This window comes from Micromesistius poutassou (genome assembly GCF_964030765.1).
Source record: "Micromesistius poutassou genome assembly, chromosome: 10".
In the NCBI taxonomy this organism is placed as follows: Eukaryota; Metazoa; Chordata; class Actinopteri; order Gadiformes; family Gadidae; genus Micromesistius; species Micromesistius poutassou.
The window spans coordinates 7,593,274-7,613,903 of NC_140280.1; the positions used below are offsets into that span (position 1 = coordinate 7,593,274).

The 20,630-nt window shown below is 43.3% G+C and overlaps 1 protein-coding gene across 1 annotated transcript; it reads left to right on the plus strand.

Moving 5' to 3' along the window:
• Positions 1-1,599: 1,599 nt before the first annotated feature.
• gabrr3a (gamma-aminobutyric acid type A receptor subunit rho3a) lies at positions 1,600-16,015 on the plus strand (the record flags this gene model as incomplete). Its single annotated transcript, XM_084474695.1, has 9 exons — positions 1,600-1,742; positions 4,398-4,510; positions 5,427-5,494; positions 6,234-6,457; positions 8,867-8,949; positions 11,111-11,248; positions 11,547-11,699; positions 12,831-13,024; positions 15,707-16,015. 9 exons carry the CDS (start codon positions 1,600-1,602, stop codon positions 16,013-16,015), a joined length of 1,425 nt encoding a protein of 474 aa, XP_084330821.1.
• Positions 16,016-20,630: the final 4,615 nt, after the last annotated feature.

The following is a 20,630-nucleotide window of genomic DNA, read 5'->3' on the forward strand; positions in this document are numbered from 1 at the left end:
ATCGTGCAAATGTATGACGCATGGGTGCCCTCCGCAGTTGAAGCGATGGACATGTGAGTGGAAAGTAAACTCAACGTGCGCGATTCTTAAAGATGGCATCACCCATCGCTGGCCCCAATCAAAAGTTAATCCCAGATTAAAGAAGCCTGCCTCGCCCGAGCGCCACCCGTGACGCGTCTGCTGCAGTTTATGAGTGGGGCCCGCGAGGTTTCATCCAATGTGCGTTACTGCCAGTTTACTCTTGCATCTGACTCAATGTTTTCACCACATTTTCTATACTCTATGCTTCTATGCTTCTATATGCTTTTCTACGTAACGTTGATGCAGCATGGAGATAAAATGCAACAGATAAGGAATTATATAGGATTTGTTATTTTCTTTCTCCTTCAACTATCAACTAGCTTTATGATGATGATGATGAATGTATTATTAATATTATTGAGTTTTTATTATTATAATTGTATTATAATTAGGACTGACGCTTATATTTGAAGTGACTTACACTGAGTGCATTCAAACATGAAGATACAACTCAAAAAAATCATGCAAGTACATACAATTAATCAATATGCAAACTGCTTCAAGTGCTACATTATAGAAACACGATATATCATGATTTCTTTGCTTTGTGTTTACATTTTTATAACCTCCATTCCTCCACCACACACACACACACACACACACAGACACACACACACACACACACACACACACACACACACACACACACACACACACACACACACACACACACACACACAAATACACATTATGCCTCCAACATGAGTGAGCGACTGCAGGGTAAATCCAGTGGAAGCGCCAGATGTAGGCTACAGCCTTTTTATTACTGATCTGCTCCTCGTCGTCATAGCGATGATGAAACCGCCTTTGCCGCCGCTATCCCAACCCGCCTCCGTTTGTAGGTTAGCAAAAGATTTCAGCGAGCACAGAGCGTAAGAAGATTAGGGAGGAATTAACAGAATTCCTTTGTCATTATAGGAATAAATTGATATTTGGTTTTAAATGGGGAGGGAGGGAGGAAGGGAGGGAAGGAGAGAGGGAGGGGGCTTGGGTGAGGCTTGGATGGGAGTTGAGACAGAGAGAGAGGGACAAACCGACCGGGTGGTTGTGTGGTGGTACAGAGAGAGAGAGACATGAGTGGTCTAAACCCAGGAGGGAATACACTGGCGTTGGATCCGAACATAAACGTTGAACACCTCGGTCCGATGTCTTACCACCATGTTCCATCAGAAGAGAGGAACGTAGCAGTGATCACCTTATATTTGTGATTCATTTGGCTCCTCTGGACACCGTCCGGTTACAGTTTTTTGCAGTATAATCTTTTTCTTTGATGACTCTCATTTCGGAGTGCTTGCTTTTATTTGATATTTCAGCAACACAACACTGATTCACTGCGGGTGAAAGCTTGTGCTGAATGACTTATTCGGTGATATAAATGTAACATGGTGGTTCCTACTGGCAGAGGGAATGAGGTCCGGGAAAGAGAGGACATACCTGGGTCTCCATCGCCGTTGATGCTCCCTGGTGGTGGAGGAGGATTGCTTGGTGAGGAGCAGACGCAATAGGACGTGATCCACGATGAGAGCGGCCCCGTTGGCCCTCAGACTGCTGTGTCTGGCCGGACTGTGGCCCCTGGCACGTCTCACCGGGGGCAACAGCCCCAACAAGAGGAGACACAAGGAGGTGTACCTGGGCGAGGAGACACGCAATAAACCTGGAGGGTGAGACATCTAACAGCCCCACGCTATCTATCACTACCCCTAACTATCACTACTACTCGCTATCACTACTCGCTATCACTACCACTCACTATCACTACCACTCACTATCACCACCACTCACTATCACCACCACTCACTATCACTACCACTACCACTCACTATCACCACCACTCACTATCACCACCACTCACTATCACCATCACTCACTATCACCATCACTCACTATCACTACCACTACCACTCACTATCACCACCACTCACTATAACTACTCGCTTTTACTACCACTCACATCACTACCACTCACTATCACTCAATATCACTACCACTCACTATCACCACCACTCACTATCACCACCACTCACTATCACTGCCACTACCACTCACTATCACCACCTTTCTATCACCACCACTCACTATCACTACCACTCACTATCACCACTACTCAATATCACTACCACTCACTATCACCACTACTCAATATCACTACCACTCACTATCACCACTCACTATCACCACCACTCTATCACCACCACTCACTATCACTACTACACGCTTTTACTACCACTCACATCACTACCACTCAGTATCACCACCACTCACTATCACTACCACTCACTATCACCACCACTCTCTATCACCACCACTCACTATCACTACTACTCACTATCACTACCACTACCACTCACTATCACCACCACTCTATCACTACCACTCACTATCACTATCATTCAATCTCACTACCACTCACTATCACCACCACTCACTATCACCACCACACTCTCTATCACCACCACTCACTATCACCACCACTCACACTATCACCACCACACTCTCTATCACCACCACTCACTATCACCACCACACTCACTATCACAACCACTCACTATCACTACCACTCACTATCACCACCACTCACTATCACCACCACACTCTCTATCACCACCACTCACTATCACCACCACACTCACTATCACCACCACTCACTATCACCACCACTCACTATCACCACCACTCTCTATCACCACCACTCACTATCACCACCACTCTCTATCACCACCACTCACTATCACCACCACTCACTATCACCACCACACTCTCTATCACCACCACTCACTATCACCGTTCAACCACAACTCACTAATCCCATTATGACTTGGTGGTATGAGCATAATTGAGAGTTTTGACGCTGAGGTGAAGCTTCAGTAGGAACCGGTTTAGTTTGGTTGCGGGAAGGGTATAAACAGTTGTCTAGAGAACATTTAAATGTACACGTTGAAGGTTTAATTTCTTTGTTTGTAATGAGTGCTGCTTCAGTGTTGTATAGAGTGGTGGATGCTGGGTTGCCAGGGTGTGTTGGCCTGTGCCGTCATCAGGGTGTGTTTGATCAAGGTAAAAGCAGCTTGTGTAATTATTAAGTACCGAGGATCAACCAGGGTAGGGTCTGCTAAATATGTTGCCACGTGGCCAACATTTTTTAAGGCCTTGATTGGGCAGATGCTGATTCATGGTGTAATCATGTCTTAAGACGTACCATCGACAACAGTTTGTGTTCTGCATCGCCAAAGATTCTAAGACACAACTGGACAGAGAAGAATAAGATAAGATAAGAATCAGCACACAGGGTTGGTAGACAGACAGACACATAGATACATAGATACATGTAACCACATACTGACACAGTTACTGAGTTAGCTAACATGCATCCCAGTATGTAGCATGTATTGAGTATGGGAATTGTTTGTTCAATGAAAAGCAATGCAGGGATATTACATAAAAAGCAAGAGACCTGAGAGAGAGAGAGAGAGAGAGAGAGAGAGAGAGAGAGAGAGAGAGAGAGAGAGAGAGAGAGAGAGAGAGAGAGAGAGAGAGGGGGGGGGGGGGGGGGGATCATTCCATTCCTCACTGTTAATACATCGATCAGCTCATTCACCACACCAGATGTCACAGACTCTACAAGTAGTTTAGAGCGAGAGAGAGAGAGAGAGAGAGAGAGAGAGAGAGAGAGAGAGAGAGAGGGAGAGAGAGAGAGAGAGGGGGGGGAGGGATCATTCCATTCCTCACTGTTAATACATCGATCAGCTCATTCACCACACCAGATGTCACAGATTCTACAAGTAGTTTAGAGCGAGAGAGAGAGAGGGGGGGGGGGGGGGGGGGATCATTCCAATGTTTGCACTAGTCTAGTACTATTTGACTGATAACTCTTAAATCTTGCAATGTAGGCCTATTTTTATTTATTTTTTCTTATTATTCCAAGCCATAAAACCCTTTGATTTACTTGGGAGGGAGAGAGATTTCATGTTTGTCGTTCTGTCTGGTCTCAATGTGATTGCCTTTTAAAGTTCCGATCTGGTTCTGTGAGGTTCTGATCTGATTCTGTGTGGTCATGTGTGCTTCTGATGGTTCTGGTTCTGTGTGGTTGTGATCTGGTGTTGCTTGTGGGTGATATTGTTTGTGGTTCTGTGGGTTTCTTATTTGTTTTTTGGGTGTCAGTGGGTGTGTTTTTTGTGTGGTTCTGACCTGGTTCTGTGTGCTTCTGACCTGGTTCTGTGTGTTTCTGTGTGGTTCTGACCTGGTGCTGTGTGGTTCTCTGTGGTTCTGTGTGGTCGTGATGTGTTCTGACATGGTTGTGACGTGATTCTGTGTGTTCCCAGGCGGGTGGACTTCCGTCTGAAGAAGCAGGACAGCACCAAGTCTCTGCTCATCAAGTCAGAGCAGCTGCTTCGTATCGAGGACCACGACTTCGCCATGAGGCCCGGCTTCGGGGGTGAGGACTATAGGAGACGGACTAGGACCGTTCATAGCATTCACATGAATAACATGTTCTTCATCTTTGGCTTCTTCCTTTATTTAGTCTTCCTGACGACCCACCACCTTTTAAAATAATTGTATATGAAATAACTATTAAAATAAACGATTCATTGTTTTAGTTATTTTTTATCAATAGTTATTATATTTTAGTTATTATTTTATTGAACTTCTTCTTACGTATTCATGCCTATTTATTACCATAATTCTTCTTATTATAAACACAACAGCGCCCTTGGTTTTTGTGTCTTGGTCCCCAGGAGGTTTAATATTGGTTACAGTACCGCCCCGCCGAGCAAATCAAACCCTCTGACCCAGATTGTCTGCAGAGCCAGTAAACAACGGCTAGCCCTGTATTACCCACTTGTTTTTATAACAGTAATCTGGTCCTTTAACTCAAATCCCGAAACAGAGAGAAGAGAGGAATATTAAAAGATATTCAAAAAAACATGTCGTCATGTTAACAGTGTAAATGAATAACTGTAAATTTCAGTGTTTTTGTTATTTGCTTTGCTTGCGATAAGGTTTAGAAGATTGCTAAAAATACATTTTATGATGCTGGATTTCCAAACACGGTTTGGGTTTGTCTGGTTTGCTTGAACGATTAAAAACTCAATTTTAGAAATGACCACGGCTAACAGCTAATATAGGTCAACCTATCAGCAGGTCTTTAGCCATGTCTTACAGTTACACAACAATCATCTACAACACAATATTCTAGTAGCAATACTGTTTATCATTACATTATAATAATCGGATGGGTGGCCCTTTATACTTAATCCCGTGGAAAACGCCCATATTTAACCCTTGGCTTCTCTATACTGCAGAAGAAGAGCCAGTCTAAACTGTATCTTTAACCCCCTCTGCTCCCCCAGGCTCAGCCATCCCCGTAGGCATCGATGTTCAGGTGGAGAGCATCGACAGCATCTCTGAAGTCAACATGGTATGCTCTTCTGGACACATAACATACACACTGACATACGCACAAATGCTCAACACTGAGGTAAACAACACTGACATACATTATATAGGCAGACTCACAACTACTGACTGAAACAGACACACCACTGTATATTGTGGTGCTGGAGTCAAGGACTTTGTTCTTGGCATTATTGGCTTAACCCTTCACCCTTTTAGCAGACACATTCATCCCAAGCGACTTGCTTGTAATACTCTGACCTATACGGTGATATACAACCTGGGCAGATACACAAACACACAACACTAGAATATAGACAAACAGTTAATCATGTGTATGGCTGTCCTTACTGCACATCTTTTGTATCCAACATTTGAGGGCGGCTTTTGTATAAACATTTTTGATTGACATTATTATATTGTCTCTTACTTAATAACTACCATTGTGTTTTTTTGTAATGCGAGCAGCTGTTACACCTTCATTTTTGCCTCTGGGATGAATACCTGAAGTACCTTTCTATCCATAATTGATCTAGCTATCATAATACTCAATCTAGGCCAGTGACAGAGTGTGTTGAGAGTGAGCCCTGAGCACCGTGTGTGTGTGTGTGTGTGTGTGTGTGTGTGTGTGTGTGTGTGTGTGTGTGTGTGTGTGTGTGTGTGTGTGTGTGTGTGCAAATGTGTGTGTGTGCAAATGTGTGTGTGCACATGCGTGCGTGCGTGCGTACGTGCATGCATGTGTGTGTGTGTGTGTCTCCGAGCAGGACTTCACCATGACCCTGTACCTGAGACACTACTGGCAGGACGTCCGCCTGGCCTTCCCCTCCGGCAGCAACAAGAGTCGCACCTTCGACGCGCGGCTGGTGAAGAAGATCTGGGTCCCCGACGTGTTCTTCGTCCACTCCAAGCGCTCCTTCATCCACGACACCACCATGGAGAACATCATGCTGCGCGTGTTCCCCGACGGGAACATCCTCTTCAGCGTCCGGTACGGGGGGCCCAGGGGGGAGGAGACGGGGATTCAAATGGAAAGAATTAAGTGGATGAGTGTCAAGGGTTGAAGGTCCCGTGACATGCCACCAGGTGTGGTGTGATTAGCCGTTACAAGCCGTTTTGAAAATCGGTCTGTTATGACGTCACAGGTGGGCGTGTCCACCCACATGTGTGCTGGATATACCAGTCTAGTACAAAAAAGTAGCTGTGTGCACATCCCACCTACTTGTCAGGTGCAGGACACATGAAGTAATATAGAATGAAAGAAATGTAATGTCCACAGCACTGCTTAAGCTCCCATATTCATTTAATAAAAAACGTTTGTGTTTAACGTATGTGCAGAGTTTGTATACGAACATCCCACATGACGGTGGCCATGACGCACTCCAGCATTTCCTCTCCTTAGGTCAGCCTGAGACTAAACCCAGCACTGACTGCATACTGGACTTGGCAAACGTAGTTCTTACCAATAATTTATTTTGTTTTCAAGATGACTTCTACATACAAAAGAAGGGCACTGCCATGGGAAGCAAAATGGCTCTGAATTATGCCTGCCTATTTATGGGCCTTTTTGAAAACCAATGTGTGCTGCATCAGACTAATTCTTTTTCCTCTTAAGATTATTATATTCTTATTCTACAAGCGATTCATTGATGACATTTTTCTGAATATTGACTGTACAGTAGATTGATTAATTAATGGGTTTCCATGAGTATCTTAACTCTTGCAATGAACATCTGAAATTTACTACTTTAATACGATACACATCGCATCAGTTTCCTGGATATACAGGTATACAAAGATGGCACGAGCCTAAAAACGGATCTTTTCCGCAAACCCACTGATTGGAACACTATATGACATGGGGATAGTTTTCATCCCAGGCCGCTGGTCAAAAGTCTTCAGATAAGTCCGTTCACCGGGTGCACAGAATATGTAGCGACGACGCATCCTACAACACTTTGTCCCCCAATGGTCTCAATGAAGACTTTGACATAAAACACTACCTATAGGCTCACACTCTTGTGCATCTTTTTGCAATGTACCTTGTAGGAGACTGACTGAGATCTAGTAAAATTGTTTTATGACTGTGTAATTGTGTAATTGTTTGATGTACAGACATGTTCTGCCACTAATTGTTTTTCTTCTTTTTTTCTCTTTGATAACAATGTGTATCATAGCTATTTAGGTTTGTTGGATCTTGAATTTGGGATTTTGAACTTTCTGTAAAAAATATAGATATTTTTTATTTTCTTGAAATGTTTGTAATAACGAAAAAATAATGGTACTCTTAATTTATTCATCAGTGTGACAATCAGGACATTTAGTCTTTGTTCACACTGCAGCTGTTATAGGTCACATTGTGAGTCAGCTGATCATATGACCTATATATATCCCCTCATCAAATGGGGCTCACCATTTGCCTGAAGAAGACCTAATAGGGTTGAAACGTTATTGTGAATTTTTTATTAAATGAATATGGGAGCTTAAGCAGTGCTGCGGATATATCATGTCTACCAGCCTACCCAGTGGACTGTAGCAAACGTTGCTCATCTATCTGTCACACATCTAGTTGGACACGCCCACCTGTGATGTCATAACAGACAGCTTGTAACGGCTAATCACACCACACCTGGTGGCCTTTAAGGCTCTTCATCAGGAGCAGGTAGGGCTAAGGTTAAAGGCTCTTCAGGAGCAGGTAGGGCTCAGGTTAAACGCTCTTCAGGAGCAGGTAGGGCTAAGGTTAAAGACTCTTCAGGAGCAGGTAGGGCTCAGGTTAAGGCTCTTCAGGAGCAGGTAGGGCTAAGGTTAAAGGCTCTTCAGGAGCAGGTAGGGCTAAGGTTAAAGGCTCTTCAGGAGCAGGTAGGGCTAAGGTTAAAGGCTCTTCAGGAGCAGGTAGGGCTCAGGTTAAAGGCTCTTCAGGAGCAGGTAGGGCTAAGGTTAAAGGCTCTTCAGGAGCAAGTAGGGCTCAGGTTAAAGGCTCTTCAGGAGCAGATAGGGCTCAGGTTAAGGCTCTTCAGGAGCAGGTAGGGCTCAAGTTAAGGCTCTTCAGGAGCAGGTAGGGCTCAGGAGGACACCTCGCTCTGGGATGCCTTCAGGTAGGCTGCAGAGAGGCTGCCTACAGAAGGAGTGTACGACTGTTAAGACGACTGCTGTGTCACTTTAAGAATCTTTAAAAATGAAATTGTTATTAAATGATACACAAATATACTTGATAAACCTCTTGAAAATGTACTTGTAATCAAATCTTTATCAAATAAACTTGCTAAGCAACTTTGAGAATCTAAATGTTATTAAATGTCGTACAAATAAACTTCTAATCTAATAAAGCAATCCCTTTGTTATAAACCTTCTCTGACCACTGGCTGGTTTCCTGTTGGTTTAAGCTGAACTGTTGTTTCAGGATCACGGTGACGGCTCTCTGCTCCATGGACTTCAGCAGCTTCCCCCTGGACACTCAGAACTGCACCCTGGAGCTGGAGAGCTGTGAGTATACACACTCTGTAGTATAACACAGTATGGTGTAGTATAGAATAGACTATACCAGTTGTTCCAAAACGTGGGGCCATCCTTGCTTCCCACTAAGGGGTGTGTATAAGGTCGACAAAAGTATATCCTCCAATGCCTTTTAGATGTTTGTTCTCATTGTCACGGCACCTCAGACATGAGGACAGGGCTAGGTAGGCCAGGATGTGGAGTGAGGTTGGGTAGCTAGAGAGTGAGGCTGGGTAGCTGTGGAGTGAGGCTGGTTGCGTGTCACAATCCTCTCCAGGATACAGCAAATTATGCGTTCCTAGTGCTCAAAGCTGGCTGCCAGGAAGGTGTTTATTGGGAACTCTCTGGTGGGATCATTCTGCTGGTCGATTCCTTCTGTCACTGCTTGCTCAGGGAGGTGAACCCGGATCCAGAGATCTGGCACAGGGTAGGTGCAGAAGGACGCTTTACTTAATGAAATTAGGCAGACAGAAACAAACAAGGTACCGACAAACTGGGGCAGGTACTAAGGAGCCTAAATACATGGAACACTGGGGAAAATAATTACTAATTATGACAGGTGATTAATTTACACTAATGACAGGAACAGGGAAAAACAGGACGTGATGGGGGTTGGGGCAGCATGGTTACACACACACACACACACATACGATGACACTACGAGATGTTGCTGATGTTTTAAACAGATTGTATTTCGCTCTGTCACAGCTTAATCTCTGTATGGTTCTGTAATGGTTTTCAACAGCAGATGCACAGCTTCTACACATATGAACTCAATTGCAAACCAGCAAGTATGGCAGGTGCTGTGTGCTCAGATGGCATGTAAAGACTAATCCATTTGAGGTCAGTGCCGACCATTATAACATCTGTATTTAAGATTCAGGCTTTACAGCGGATTAATGAAATGTAAATTATATAATGACTTTTAATCCAACAGACCAAGACAATGTATAGCTACGCTATGCAAGTCAGGCTTATAAAATAGCTTTGGCCCACTTTCTTGATCAGAAGAAGTGGGACAGAATCATATGCATCTGATTTATAAAGGTCTTAAGCTGGTTCTTATATACTGTGTGTATGTACACACAGTATATAAGCTGGTTCTTATACGCTATGTCTACATACACAAACAACCACAAACACAGGGACCACAGTGGAAATAAGCCTTCTGGCTTTATTGTGTCATCCCTGACTATTTATGTATTTTAAGTGCTGTTCATAGTTTATATCAAAATGGTCAAATAAAATCAATCAATCAATGAAAAATATGCAAAAACACACTTAAGACTGTACTGTTTTGCTCTGTAAGACACGCAAGCAGGCAAACACATACACCAACATCCTAAGCCAATATATCTCCTCCTTTTGGGACAAAATGTTAAGTTCTTTGTACTTTGTAGTTGTTCTCTGCTTATACGTATTTTGTATTCATTTTAAAGAAAGATTTTAAAGATTTCATGGGCACACAGTCAACAGCTGCGTTTGTTTGTTGATGAGGAGGATGCGGTGAGCATGTAATTGGGGAGGAAGATCTTGTTTGTCGTTTGGCGTGCCACTCTGGCAGAACATCTTGCGGTCTCCTTGGCGTCTGCTTCCTGAGCTAATAGAGGGTTCAGGGCGGAGTCGCGGGCAGGGAGGGTGTGAGTTACATGAGTGGTCTTTCTCCTGTGCTTTCGTTCATAGAGCTCTGTATGTATTGAATATATTATTATTATTATTATCTCTTCTGATCTCCTCCCTTCTTGTCTCTTCTTTTTCTCTCTCCTCTTCTCCACTCTTCTCCTCTCCTCTCCTCTTTATTATCCTCCTCATTTCTCTCTTCTCCTGCACCCTCTTCTTGACCTCTCCTCTAAACATCTCCTCTTCCCCTCTCCTCTCCTCTCCTCTACTCTTCTCTTCTCTTCTCTTTTCTCCCCTCTATCCTCTTTTCTCTTCTTCTCTCCTCTCCTCTCTCCTCTTCTCTCCTCTCCTCTCCTCTCCTCTACTATTCTCTTCTCTCCTCTCTCCTCTTCTCTTCTCCTCTCCTCTCCTCCCCTCTCCCTTCTTCTCCTCTTCTCTCCGCTCCTCTCCTCTCCTCCTCTTCTCCGCCCTTCTCCTCTCTGCTCCTCTCCTCGCTTCTCCTCTCCTCTCCTCTCTCCTCTTTCTATTGAAGATGCCTATAATGAGAATGACCTCATGCTGTACTGGAAGAACGGGAACGACTCACTGAGGACCGATGAGATTGTGCTGTCCCATTTCTTCATTGAATCGTTCCACCCCTCCTACGGTCTGGCCTTCTACAGCAGCACTGGTGTGTGAACACTGCACTAGACAGCACTAGATTTTTAGTTGGTTGTAATATACCATGTTGTCCCACCTTGGGCTGTATTATTACCCTTACCTGATTATGGGATTCTGTTTCCAGATAAACTTGTTGGTTATCATACATTTTGGTTTGGAAATAACTATGTACATGTGTGTTTCGTGTGTATACGTTTATGGGTGCATTTCTGTGTGTTTACATTAATGTCTCTCTCTCTCTCTCTCTCTCTCTCTCTCTCTCTCTCTCTCTCTCTCTCTCTCTCTCTCTCTCTCTCTCTTTCCCTCAGGCTGGTACAACCGGCTGTACATTAACTTCATCCTGAGGAGACACATCTTCTTCTTCATGCTGCAGACGTACTTCCCCACCATGCTGATGGTCATGCTGTCCTGGGTGTCCTTCTGGATCGACCGCCGCGCCGTGCCCGCGCGCGTCTCTCTCGGTTCAGTACAGAAAAAGATTTACCACATGCTATGTTTTAGCAGGGCTCTAGTCGGTAGGAAGTTGTAAAGGAGGCCTGGCTTTTTAGGTTGGATAGAATCTACAGTCTCAATTGATCCAGTTTGTCTGCTTGCTTCCATGGATGCAGCATGTTGTGTTTGTGTGTCAATTTGTTACACACAGGCCAAAACAAAAACATATATTCAGATTTGTAAAGCAAATTTCAAAGAACATACTGGCTGTAGCATTGTTGTCGGAGAAGCCAGTATTTCGACTTACAGTTTTTCAGAATGGAAAACACTATAGTATGAATGGAAAACACTATATGAATGTTTCATCAGTAGAATTATGCTTTTGCATGTTGAGTGTTACACTGTCACTTGTTTTTAGGTACACTTAAATAGAAAACAACACACAATACTTTACAGTAACAAATACTGTATTGTACTGTATTGTACTGTACAGAAAATAGGCAATACTGTAGACAAAACATCTGAATGAATGAATGAATGAATAAATGCATTTTTATTGGTCGTAACCAAAGGGTAGGGCAGAAGCTTCAGCTTATATCAAGCCCCCCCTTCTCTAACAAACAAATGTCATACATACAGTGTGTTTGCATATACATGCATACACTTACCTACATAAATACATACACGTACACATACCCATAAGGGTCAATACTTATATCCAGTACATTTCCACCATAAGATGGATAATATCCTAAATACAGTTTTTCACAATTGTTTAAAAACCTTAATTGGAACATCAGACACAATGTGCACAACCTGAAACTCATGTACCAACTGCAAAACCAATTCTGCTGAACTCTAAGCACATTTTCTGCTTTAGGCTCAGATTCCCATTCCAAACCACACATTTTTCACAACACTACACACAATTCTCAATATCTTGCACACTCTTCCTGAATTCCCTCTCTTGGTGTTCACACAGAACACATTGCCAATCACATTTCTAAACTCCAAAGGCTGTTGTGCAATTAGCAATCTGCAATTTGCTATAGAAAGAAAATAATATATAAAAATCTAATTTTGATTCTAATCTTTAAATAATTAATCGGATTGTAGGATTGGTCAACGTAATGACTCCTTATTATTGCTTCCTCCTGCAGGCATCACTACAGTGTTGACGATGTCCACCATTATCACGGGGGTGTCGGCATCTATGCCCCAGGTGTCCTATGTTAAGGCTGTGGACATCTACCTGTGGTCCAGCTTCCTCTTCGTCTTCCTGTCCGTCATCGAGTATGCTGCCGTCAACTACTTCACCACCATGGAGGAGATGAAGAAACTCAGGCGGGCCAAGGTGTGTAATACATCCTCAAACCTACCTGGTGGTCACGGTTGTCAAGGATGTGCATTACATTACATTACATTCATTACAGTTTTTCACAATTGTTTAAACACATTATTGGAACATCAGACACAATGTGCACAACCTGAAACTCATGTACCAACTGCAAAACCAATTCTGCTGAACTCCAAGCACATTTTCTGCTTTAGACTCAGATTCCCATTCCAAACCACACATTTTTCACAACACTACACACAATTCTCATCTTGCACACTCTTCCTGAATTCCCTCTCTTGGTGTTCACACAGAGCACACTGCCAATCACATTTCTAAACTCCAAAGGCTGTTGTGCAATTAGCAATCTGCAATTAGCAATCAGAAGAAAGATGTGACACTAAAGTACAGACATTGAGTAGTATCACTCTATGAGAATGTTGATAATGTTGATGATGATGAACATTGTTATTCTCATTATGGTTATCATAATTTTTTAGGATTTTATCCATCTTATGGTGGAACTGTACTGGATATAAGTATTGACCCTTATGGGTATGTGTAGGTGTGTATATATGTATTTATGTAGGTAAGTGTATGTATGTATATGCAAACACACTGTATGTATGACATTTGTTTGTTACTCTTAAAAATGTGAGAAGGGGGGGCTTGATATAAGCTGAAACTTCTGCCCCTACCCTTTGGTTACCACCAATAAAAATGCATGCATTCGTTCATTCATTCATTCATTCAGATGTTTTGTTTACAGTATTGCCTATTTTCTGTTATCTCCATAATTTCATCCTGTTTTCATCCTGTTTGCTGTGATTTACATAAGCCGGCAGATTTTGGAAACAAATACAGTATTTGTTGTTACTGTAAAGTATTGTGTGTGTTGTATTCTATTTGAGTATACGTAAAAACATTATATGGTAATATTTTACACCCAACAGGTGACAGTGTAACACTCAACATGTAAAAGCATAATTCTATTGATGATCATATAGTGTTTTCCATTCTTACTATAGTGTTTTCCATTCTGCACACCAGTGTTCAATGGGTGATTAGAAATGTATGCTCATATGATGTATGTGTTTGTCATTTGAAAAGAAAATACCATTTAGTGAAGAGTTAACACTGTTTTGAGGGCAAAGTGTGCTTTTGCAAGAGAAGTGTAGGATTTTGCATTTTGTGTCTGAGTTTTGAAATTTGTGTTTAGGGTTTTGAGAAAGTGAGGTAGTCTATCAGGACATGTGTTTACGCAATTGTGAAAAACTGTAAGCTTTTGCCTTTTTCCAAACCAACTTGCAATAAGTGCATTCAACCATGAAGATACAAGCGTAAAATGACAATAATCATTGATTATGTAAGTGAAAAAGCATCAGCTTCAAGTGCCTCATTTAAGAAACTAGGGTAGAGACATTTGAATTGGCCAAGATGGAGCCTGAACAGATGAGATCTCAGTCTGCGACGGAAGCCGGTATGGTTTCTTCTGTCTTGATGTCAGTGGGGCGCTCGTTCCACCATTGTGGGGCCAGGACAGCAAACAACCAGGACCTTGTTGAGTGGCAGCTGGGGCCCAAGCCACAGTCGCAGAGCTTGGATGGGCTGGGGTGTATGGTCTGACCATGTCCTGGATGAAGGATGGGCCTGGGCCATTTGCAGTATGGTAGGGAAGTACCAGTGACTTAGGTTGCGTTGGAGCAGCCGCCCATAGCCAGTGCAGGTTGCAGGCTGCAGTGTAGTGTGGGAGAACCGGGATGGGTTCAACCCATCTCTGGTGGAGACTCTAGATGAGAGATGACCGGTGCCTGGCCCAAAAACCTAGGTGGTCTTCTTTCTCAGGAACAAATCCCCCTGATATTGTGGAGCATGATTCTGCAGGAGTGTGTTTTTGCAGTGATGTTGGCTGTGAAGGACAGCTGCTTATCCAGTCTCACACCCAGCTCCCTTTCCGTCCATGTGGAAAAACACCAGAGTTCTCAATATTGATGGAGAGGTTGTGGATGGGAGATGCCTTTCCTGGAAAGAGGAGCAGATCATTCTTGTCCAGATTGAGTTAATGGTGAAGCTTCGACATCCACTGAGAGAGGTCGGCTCAACACGCAGAGATTCACACTGCCACCTGGGTTTAAGACCATGAAGGTGACACAATAAGTTGTGCGTCATCTGTTGTAGTAGGAAAACCAATGTGACTGAATGACTAGCAGTGACTAGCTTTAGAGAGAAAAGAGCATGGGACCCAGAAAAGAACCCTGCGGGAACCCAGGAACGAGACTACATGTTTGAGACATATTATTTTCAGGTAACCCTGTAGGTGTGATTCGTGAGTTAGGAGCAGGGAGACTTCAGAGCCTGAGACTCCCGGTTCTTGGAGGGTGGAGAGGAGTATCTGGTGGTTCTGTGTCAAAGGCTGTTGAAAGATCAGGCAGAATGACGACGCAGGAGATGGAGGACTCTAAACATTTACATCTTTACATTTAGGGCATTTAGCAGGCACTTTTATCCAAAGCGACTTACAATAAGTACATTTGTCAGAAGAAAGAGATACAACAATATATCGCTGTTGGTACAGTAAGGATTTTCATATAAAGTGCCAAGCAATTACAATTGCTAGGTTAACCCCTTCCCCGTACACAACAAAGCTAGCTAGGATAAGATGCTACACAATGCTAAGTCCATCGTTCTGTCGCCCAGCAGGTCCCTCCCTCCTTCAATTCCACTACGCAGGCCATGGCCTTCGACGGCTGTTACCACGACAACGACATCGACCTGGCCTCGTTCGGCGAGGCGGCCAGCACGACCAACACGGAGAGGACCGCTCGCTCCCGGGACTCCACCGCAGACTCCGCCCCCGGGGAGGGCACCAGACTGCGCCGCAAGAACCCTGTCGTGAGAAAGCTCCAGTACATCATGAGCAACAGCCACATAATCGACTCCTACTCCCGGGTCATATTCCCCATGTCCTACCTGCTGTTCAACGTCATCTACTGGAGTATGTACACATAGGTGGGTGGAAGGTCAGGGGATTTTGGAGGTGAATAAACTGGTATGACTGTGCTGGAAACAGTGCAGACGTTGTACACAAATTGAAAACACAAATGACATCGGGCAGTGACTCCATCTTGGCATTCTGAAAAATATTATCATACTTTTCTTCCTTTTTTTGCGGTGGATATAACCGCTTGGGCAATATACAATGATCTACAATATCATTTTGTGTGTTTTGGACGTGCGTGTGTCTGTTCTTTATATCAGACAAAACTGAATCGTTTTTTTGGAAGTATATAGTTTTGTAGTTAAACATTGCATTTGCCTAAAACTTATTTTCGAATAAATACATTTCCTGGAATAAAAATGTAAAAATTATGTCATGCTATGCATTATCACAGTGAGAATACTTAAACACCATGACCAACATGGCCCACCAAGGCACCATCAGTCATTCATTTTATGATGTATCTAAAATAAATGAAAACATGTGGGAAAAAAAACAATGTTTTCCACGTTAACAGTGTGTGGTTACATTTATGTCAACGACCGATATTTAAGCTAAAACTCTGGTAATTGGCTGTTGAACAAGCAGTACATTGGCTGACTACGTCAAACCATGCTGCCCGGGTGTAGCGCTCTATGACTCCAGTCCTTTCACATGGTAGCTGTGCTGCACCTCAGGAATGACTAAAATAGCAAATTGTTTTCATAATTATAGCAGGTGCATTTCATTCTTTGCTATGTGGTTCTTTGTTCTTGTTGTTTACCACTAGCTTCAGCGTGTGGCCACACCTTTGACCCTTCAATGACTGACAACTGTCCAGACTCACAACTGTCCAGAACCACATGTACAACAGAAAAATGCTGTAATCATTTGGAAACAGGACCCATTTCTTCTTTTGAGTTATGCACTGTGAATCGCTTCCATCCACCGTCAGTGCAGTGTGAACAATGGCTGTTTGACATGTAAGTATGAGTGTGTGTGTTTTGGCACTGGCCTGTGAAAGAATGAGTTTGACGCACTAGGGGCGTGCCACTGACGCTGAGGTCAAGTCTGTCTGTCAAGTACCACCTACGCAAGTTACGCAAAACCATTCAGGTTTCTGTCCCATGCTGCCAAAATCAACTTGGTGCTTTGAAGCTTGGCTGCTGGAATTACACGGGTGTAAAACAAACCTTGATATCTAACACACGAAACAGGTGGATAGTTCTGTTCACACGTCGGTTGGCTTTTGGGACAAACGCTGCCTTTGAGAAAAAGTCTGGATTTGTGCGTTGCTGGTGTGAAACCTATGTCCTGTGGCCCGGGGGATGCAGAGCAGGATGTGAGAGCTTCAGACATGAGCTGCAGCCGCCGAACATCCCATCAACAGGCTTACAGCTTCACCAGGTAACCCTTCTCACTGATCCCTTAACACATCCTCATCCTCATCCTCATCGTCGTCCGCTTATCCGGGGTCGGGTCGCGGGGGCAGCAGCTCAAGCAGGGGGCCCCAGACTTCCCTTTCCCGGGCCACATTGACCAGCTCTGACGGGGGGATCCCGAGGCGTTCCCAGGCCAGTGTTGAGATATAATCTCTCCACCTAGTCCTGGGTCTTCCCCTTAACACATGTCCTTCAGAAGTCAATAGAGAACAGGGAATTCATTAGAGGACATTATGGAATCAGTACTAATATTAATACTTAAGACACTTAATGCAGTGTTTTGGGTCATGAGTGGAAAAGATTAAAGGCTTCTGAGTTCTGGACAGACAGAGAGACAGATTGAGTTACTCAATTTGATAGACAGACAAAAAGCAACAAAAAACGAACAAAACAAAAAATGTATAGAACAGATTTATTGTGTTTGTCTAAGTATGTGTTAGTTTGTGTCTGTGGGTGGGGGGATCCGGTACAACACACCTGTTTACATTTTTCCAAAGGTGTATGATAAAGATACTGTATTCATGACTCATTCATAACTCATTGCCGTGAGAACTCAAATTTCTAAGTAAGGTGTGTCGTGATTGTGTTCCATTAAGATGTTTGCGCAATGATTTAATTAGCACGACAAGCTATGAGAGAGCTGGCCTTATGCTTGTATTATATTTTTATGTATTAGCATTTGAACATTGTAAACAAAGTTCATTATAAAAATGTATTATAATAATGATAATAATACAGTTTACTTATTTAGCACTCTCAAAGACAGCTTACAATGGCCATATATTACAAGGCTTCCCTTTGCTTTAGACTGTTTTATGCCATAATAGATGGGTTAGAGGGGTGAGGAAAGGGAGGAGGTCAGGAACATAGACTGAAGATGGGGAGAGGGGATTGGTGAAAGAACCTCATTACGATAGAGTGGTGAAAAGGAAGTAAGTATAAGATGAAGAGGTGGATATGAGACCGGTGGTGTCAGCAGGAGGGTGGGGAAAGGAGGTGCAAATGCCTCAGAGAGCAATAATTATTATTATGCAATTATTTACCCCAAAAAGGCATAATATCACCCCTTTAAGGTGAGGAGGGTTAGACATAGCAAGCAGTCATGATGTTGTCAAAAGTCAAAAGGGTCAAAAGGTTTGTTTTGTTTTTTGCATTTTACAGGAGGGGTATCATCAATGCAGAACCATGTGTCAGGTTCCCGTTGTGGGTCCAGACACTGTTATTGGTCCTGTTTATGGCAGGTAAGGTGATATCATTAGCCTCAGCTTGTGTATTATGTAATGTAAACCATTTGAAAATAACCTACAAAACACAGATGAATTCACTGTAATATAAATCCTTTTTTATATCCGGATCAAAATAACTTTTGATCCGCTGATTCAGTCTTATTACAACTTACAAGTGGTTTATGTTTAAGTTGTAGACTTGAAACACAGATTCAAGTCATTTAAATGTGGAAATTGTTGTAATGGTTTTGAAACGTTGATTCACTTGCACTTGCATTTACTTGCACTTAAAAAATTGTGTAGCATCTTATCCTAGCTAGCGTTGTTGTATACAGGGAAGGGGTAGGGTTAACTAACAATTGTTAGTGCTTGGCACTTGGTTCTATGAACATCCTTACTTCAACTACAGCAATATATTTTTTCTCTTTCTTCTGACAAATGCACTTATTGTAAGTCGCTTTGGATAAAAGCATCTGCTAAATGCCCTAAATGTAAATCTAAATGTTGATTCACATAGCATAAACTCGAGATCTCTGAGTTGTCTGACGTATGCCAATTATGGCACATGTAAGACATACAGTCCGCTGTATGTAGACTGCACCATGAACACAATGCTCCCTAAATATAGCCAACCTGCTTGTCTAGTTTGAGTTATGCTAGCTTTCAAACAAAAAGAAAAGAATAGAAAGCTTTACAAAGGTTTATGAATACAGTAGTTGCAGGTTTGTTATGGTCCTTAGTCTGAAACCAACTCCTATTTTGAAACCATCGCTCAACTCTTTATTCTTTCATTTGTATCCTTATTCAGGAAATGCGTCAAGTCAAACAACTATCCCGGAACCAAATTCGCTAATTCCCCCACCATCAGCAGACACCACTACCACCATCACTCCCAAAACAGGTACCTAAGCATTGCATCTAAAAATATTAATTCAGAAATCAAGTCCACAATTGGGATTAAAATAAACTGCCGCTGGCTGTTCGATGCCAGCCTCCATTGTTTTTCAAGCAGTGCTGTAGACACCAACAGCGGTTGTGCCCAATATCAAGTTTGTCTAGTCCAACACTTGGACTAGAAGCTGAGCTGCTTCCCTTGTGAGGAAGGGCCGTATCCTGCGGATGTTGTAAAGTGCAAATCAGCAGGATCGGGCCACTGCGGTGATGTTGGCGGTGCAACATAACTGGTTGTCTAGTACCACACCAAGGTTTCTGGCAGTTGGAGATGGAGATACGGTGATGTTCTCGACAGTGACCAGTAGGTCCAAGTGTGGGCAATCTTTCCCCGTATTAAGAGGAGCATCCCAACATCCCAACAGCCACCCATTAGACCCTAACACCCACCTAGAACACCATGGATACCAACCTACAACCACCTAGCAGCCAGCTGAGCCCCAAAGCATACCAACAAGAATACCCTAGGAACCATCCAGATCATCCTAGCAACTGTCCAAAACACCCAAAAAGCAACATATAACAACCTAGCAAGCTGCCCGCCACAATTTCTTCGGAAATTATTATTTGAATTTAGTTATACTATTTAGTTTGTTATACTGTGAATCTTTACTGTTTAAATCAAACATTTATATATTTACTTCTCTCTTCAGGAAGTGTTACAACTTCTATGTCTGCGGCTCCAACTGAAAGGCCTCCATCTCTGCCCATAGACTCCGCAACCACCATCACCAACACCCCCGCCCCCCCCACTAAGACCACCACCTCCACCCCACCCACGCCGACAACCTCCACCCCACCCACCACGACAACCCCAACCACAACCACCCCACCCACTAAGACTACCACCATCCCCCCACCCACTAAGACCATCTCAAACACTAAGACCTCCACCACCAGCACCACCCCGACCACCAACACTTTCCCCACATCATCCATCACCTCCACTACCCCACCCAGCACCACTACACAACCCTCTTTTGGCCCCATCAACTCACCCACAAACACCATCACCACCCCAACCACAA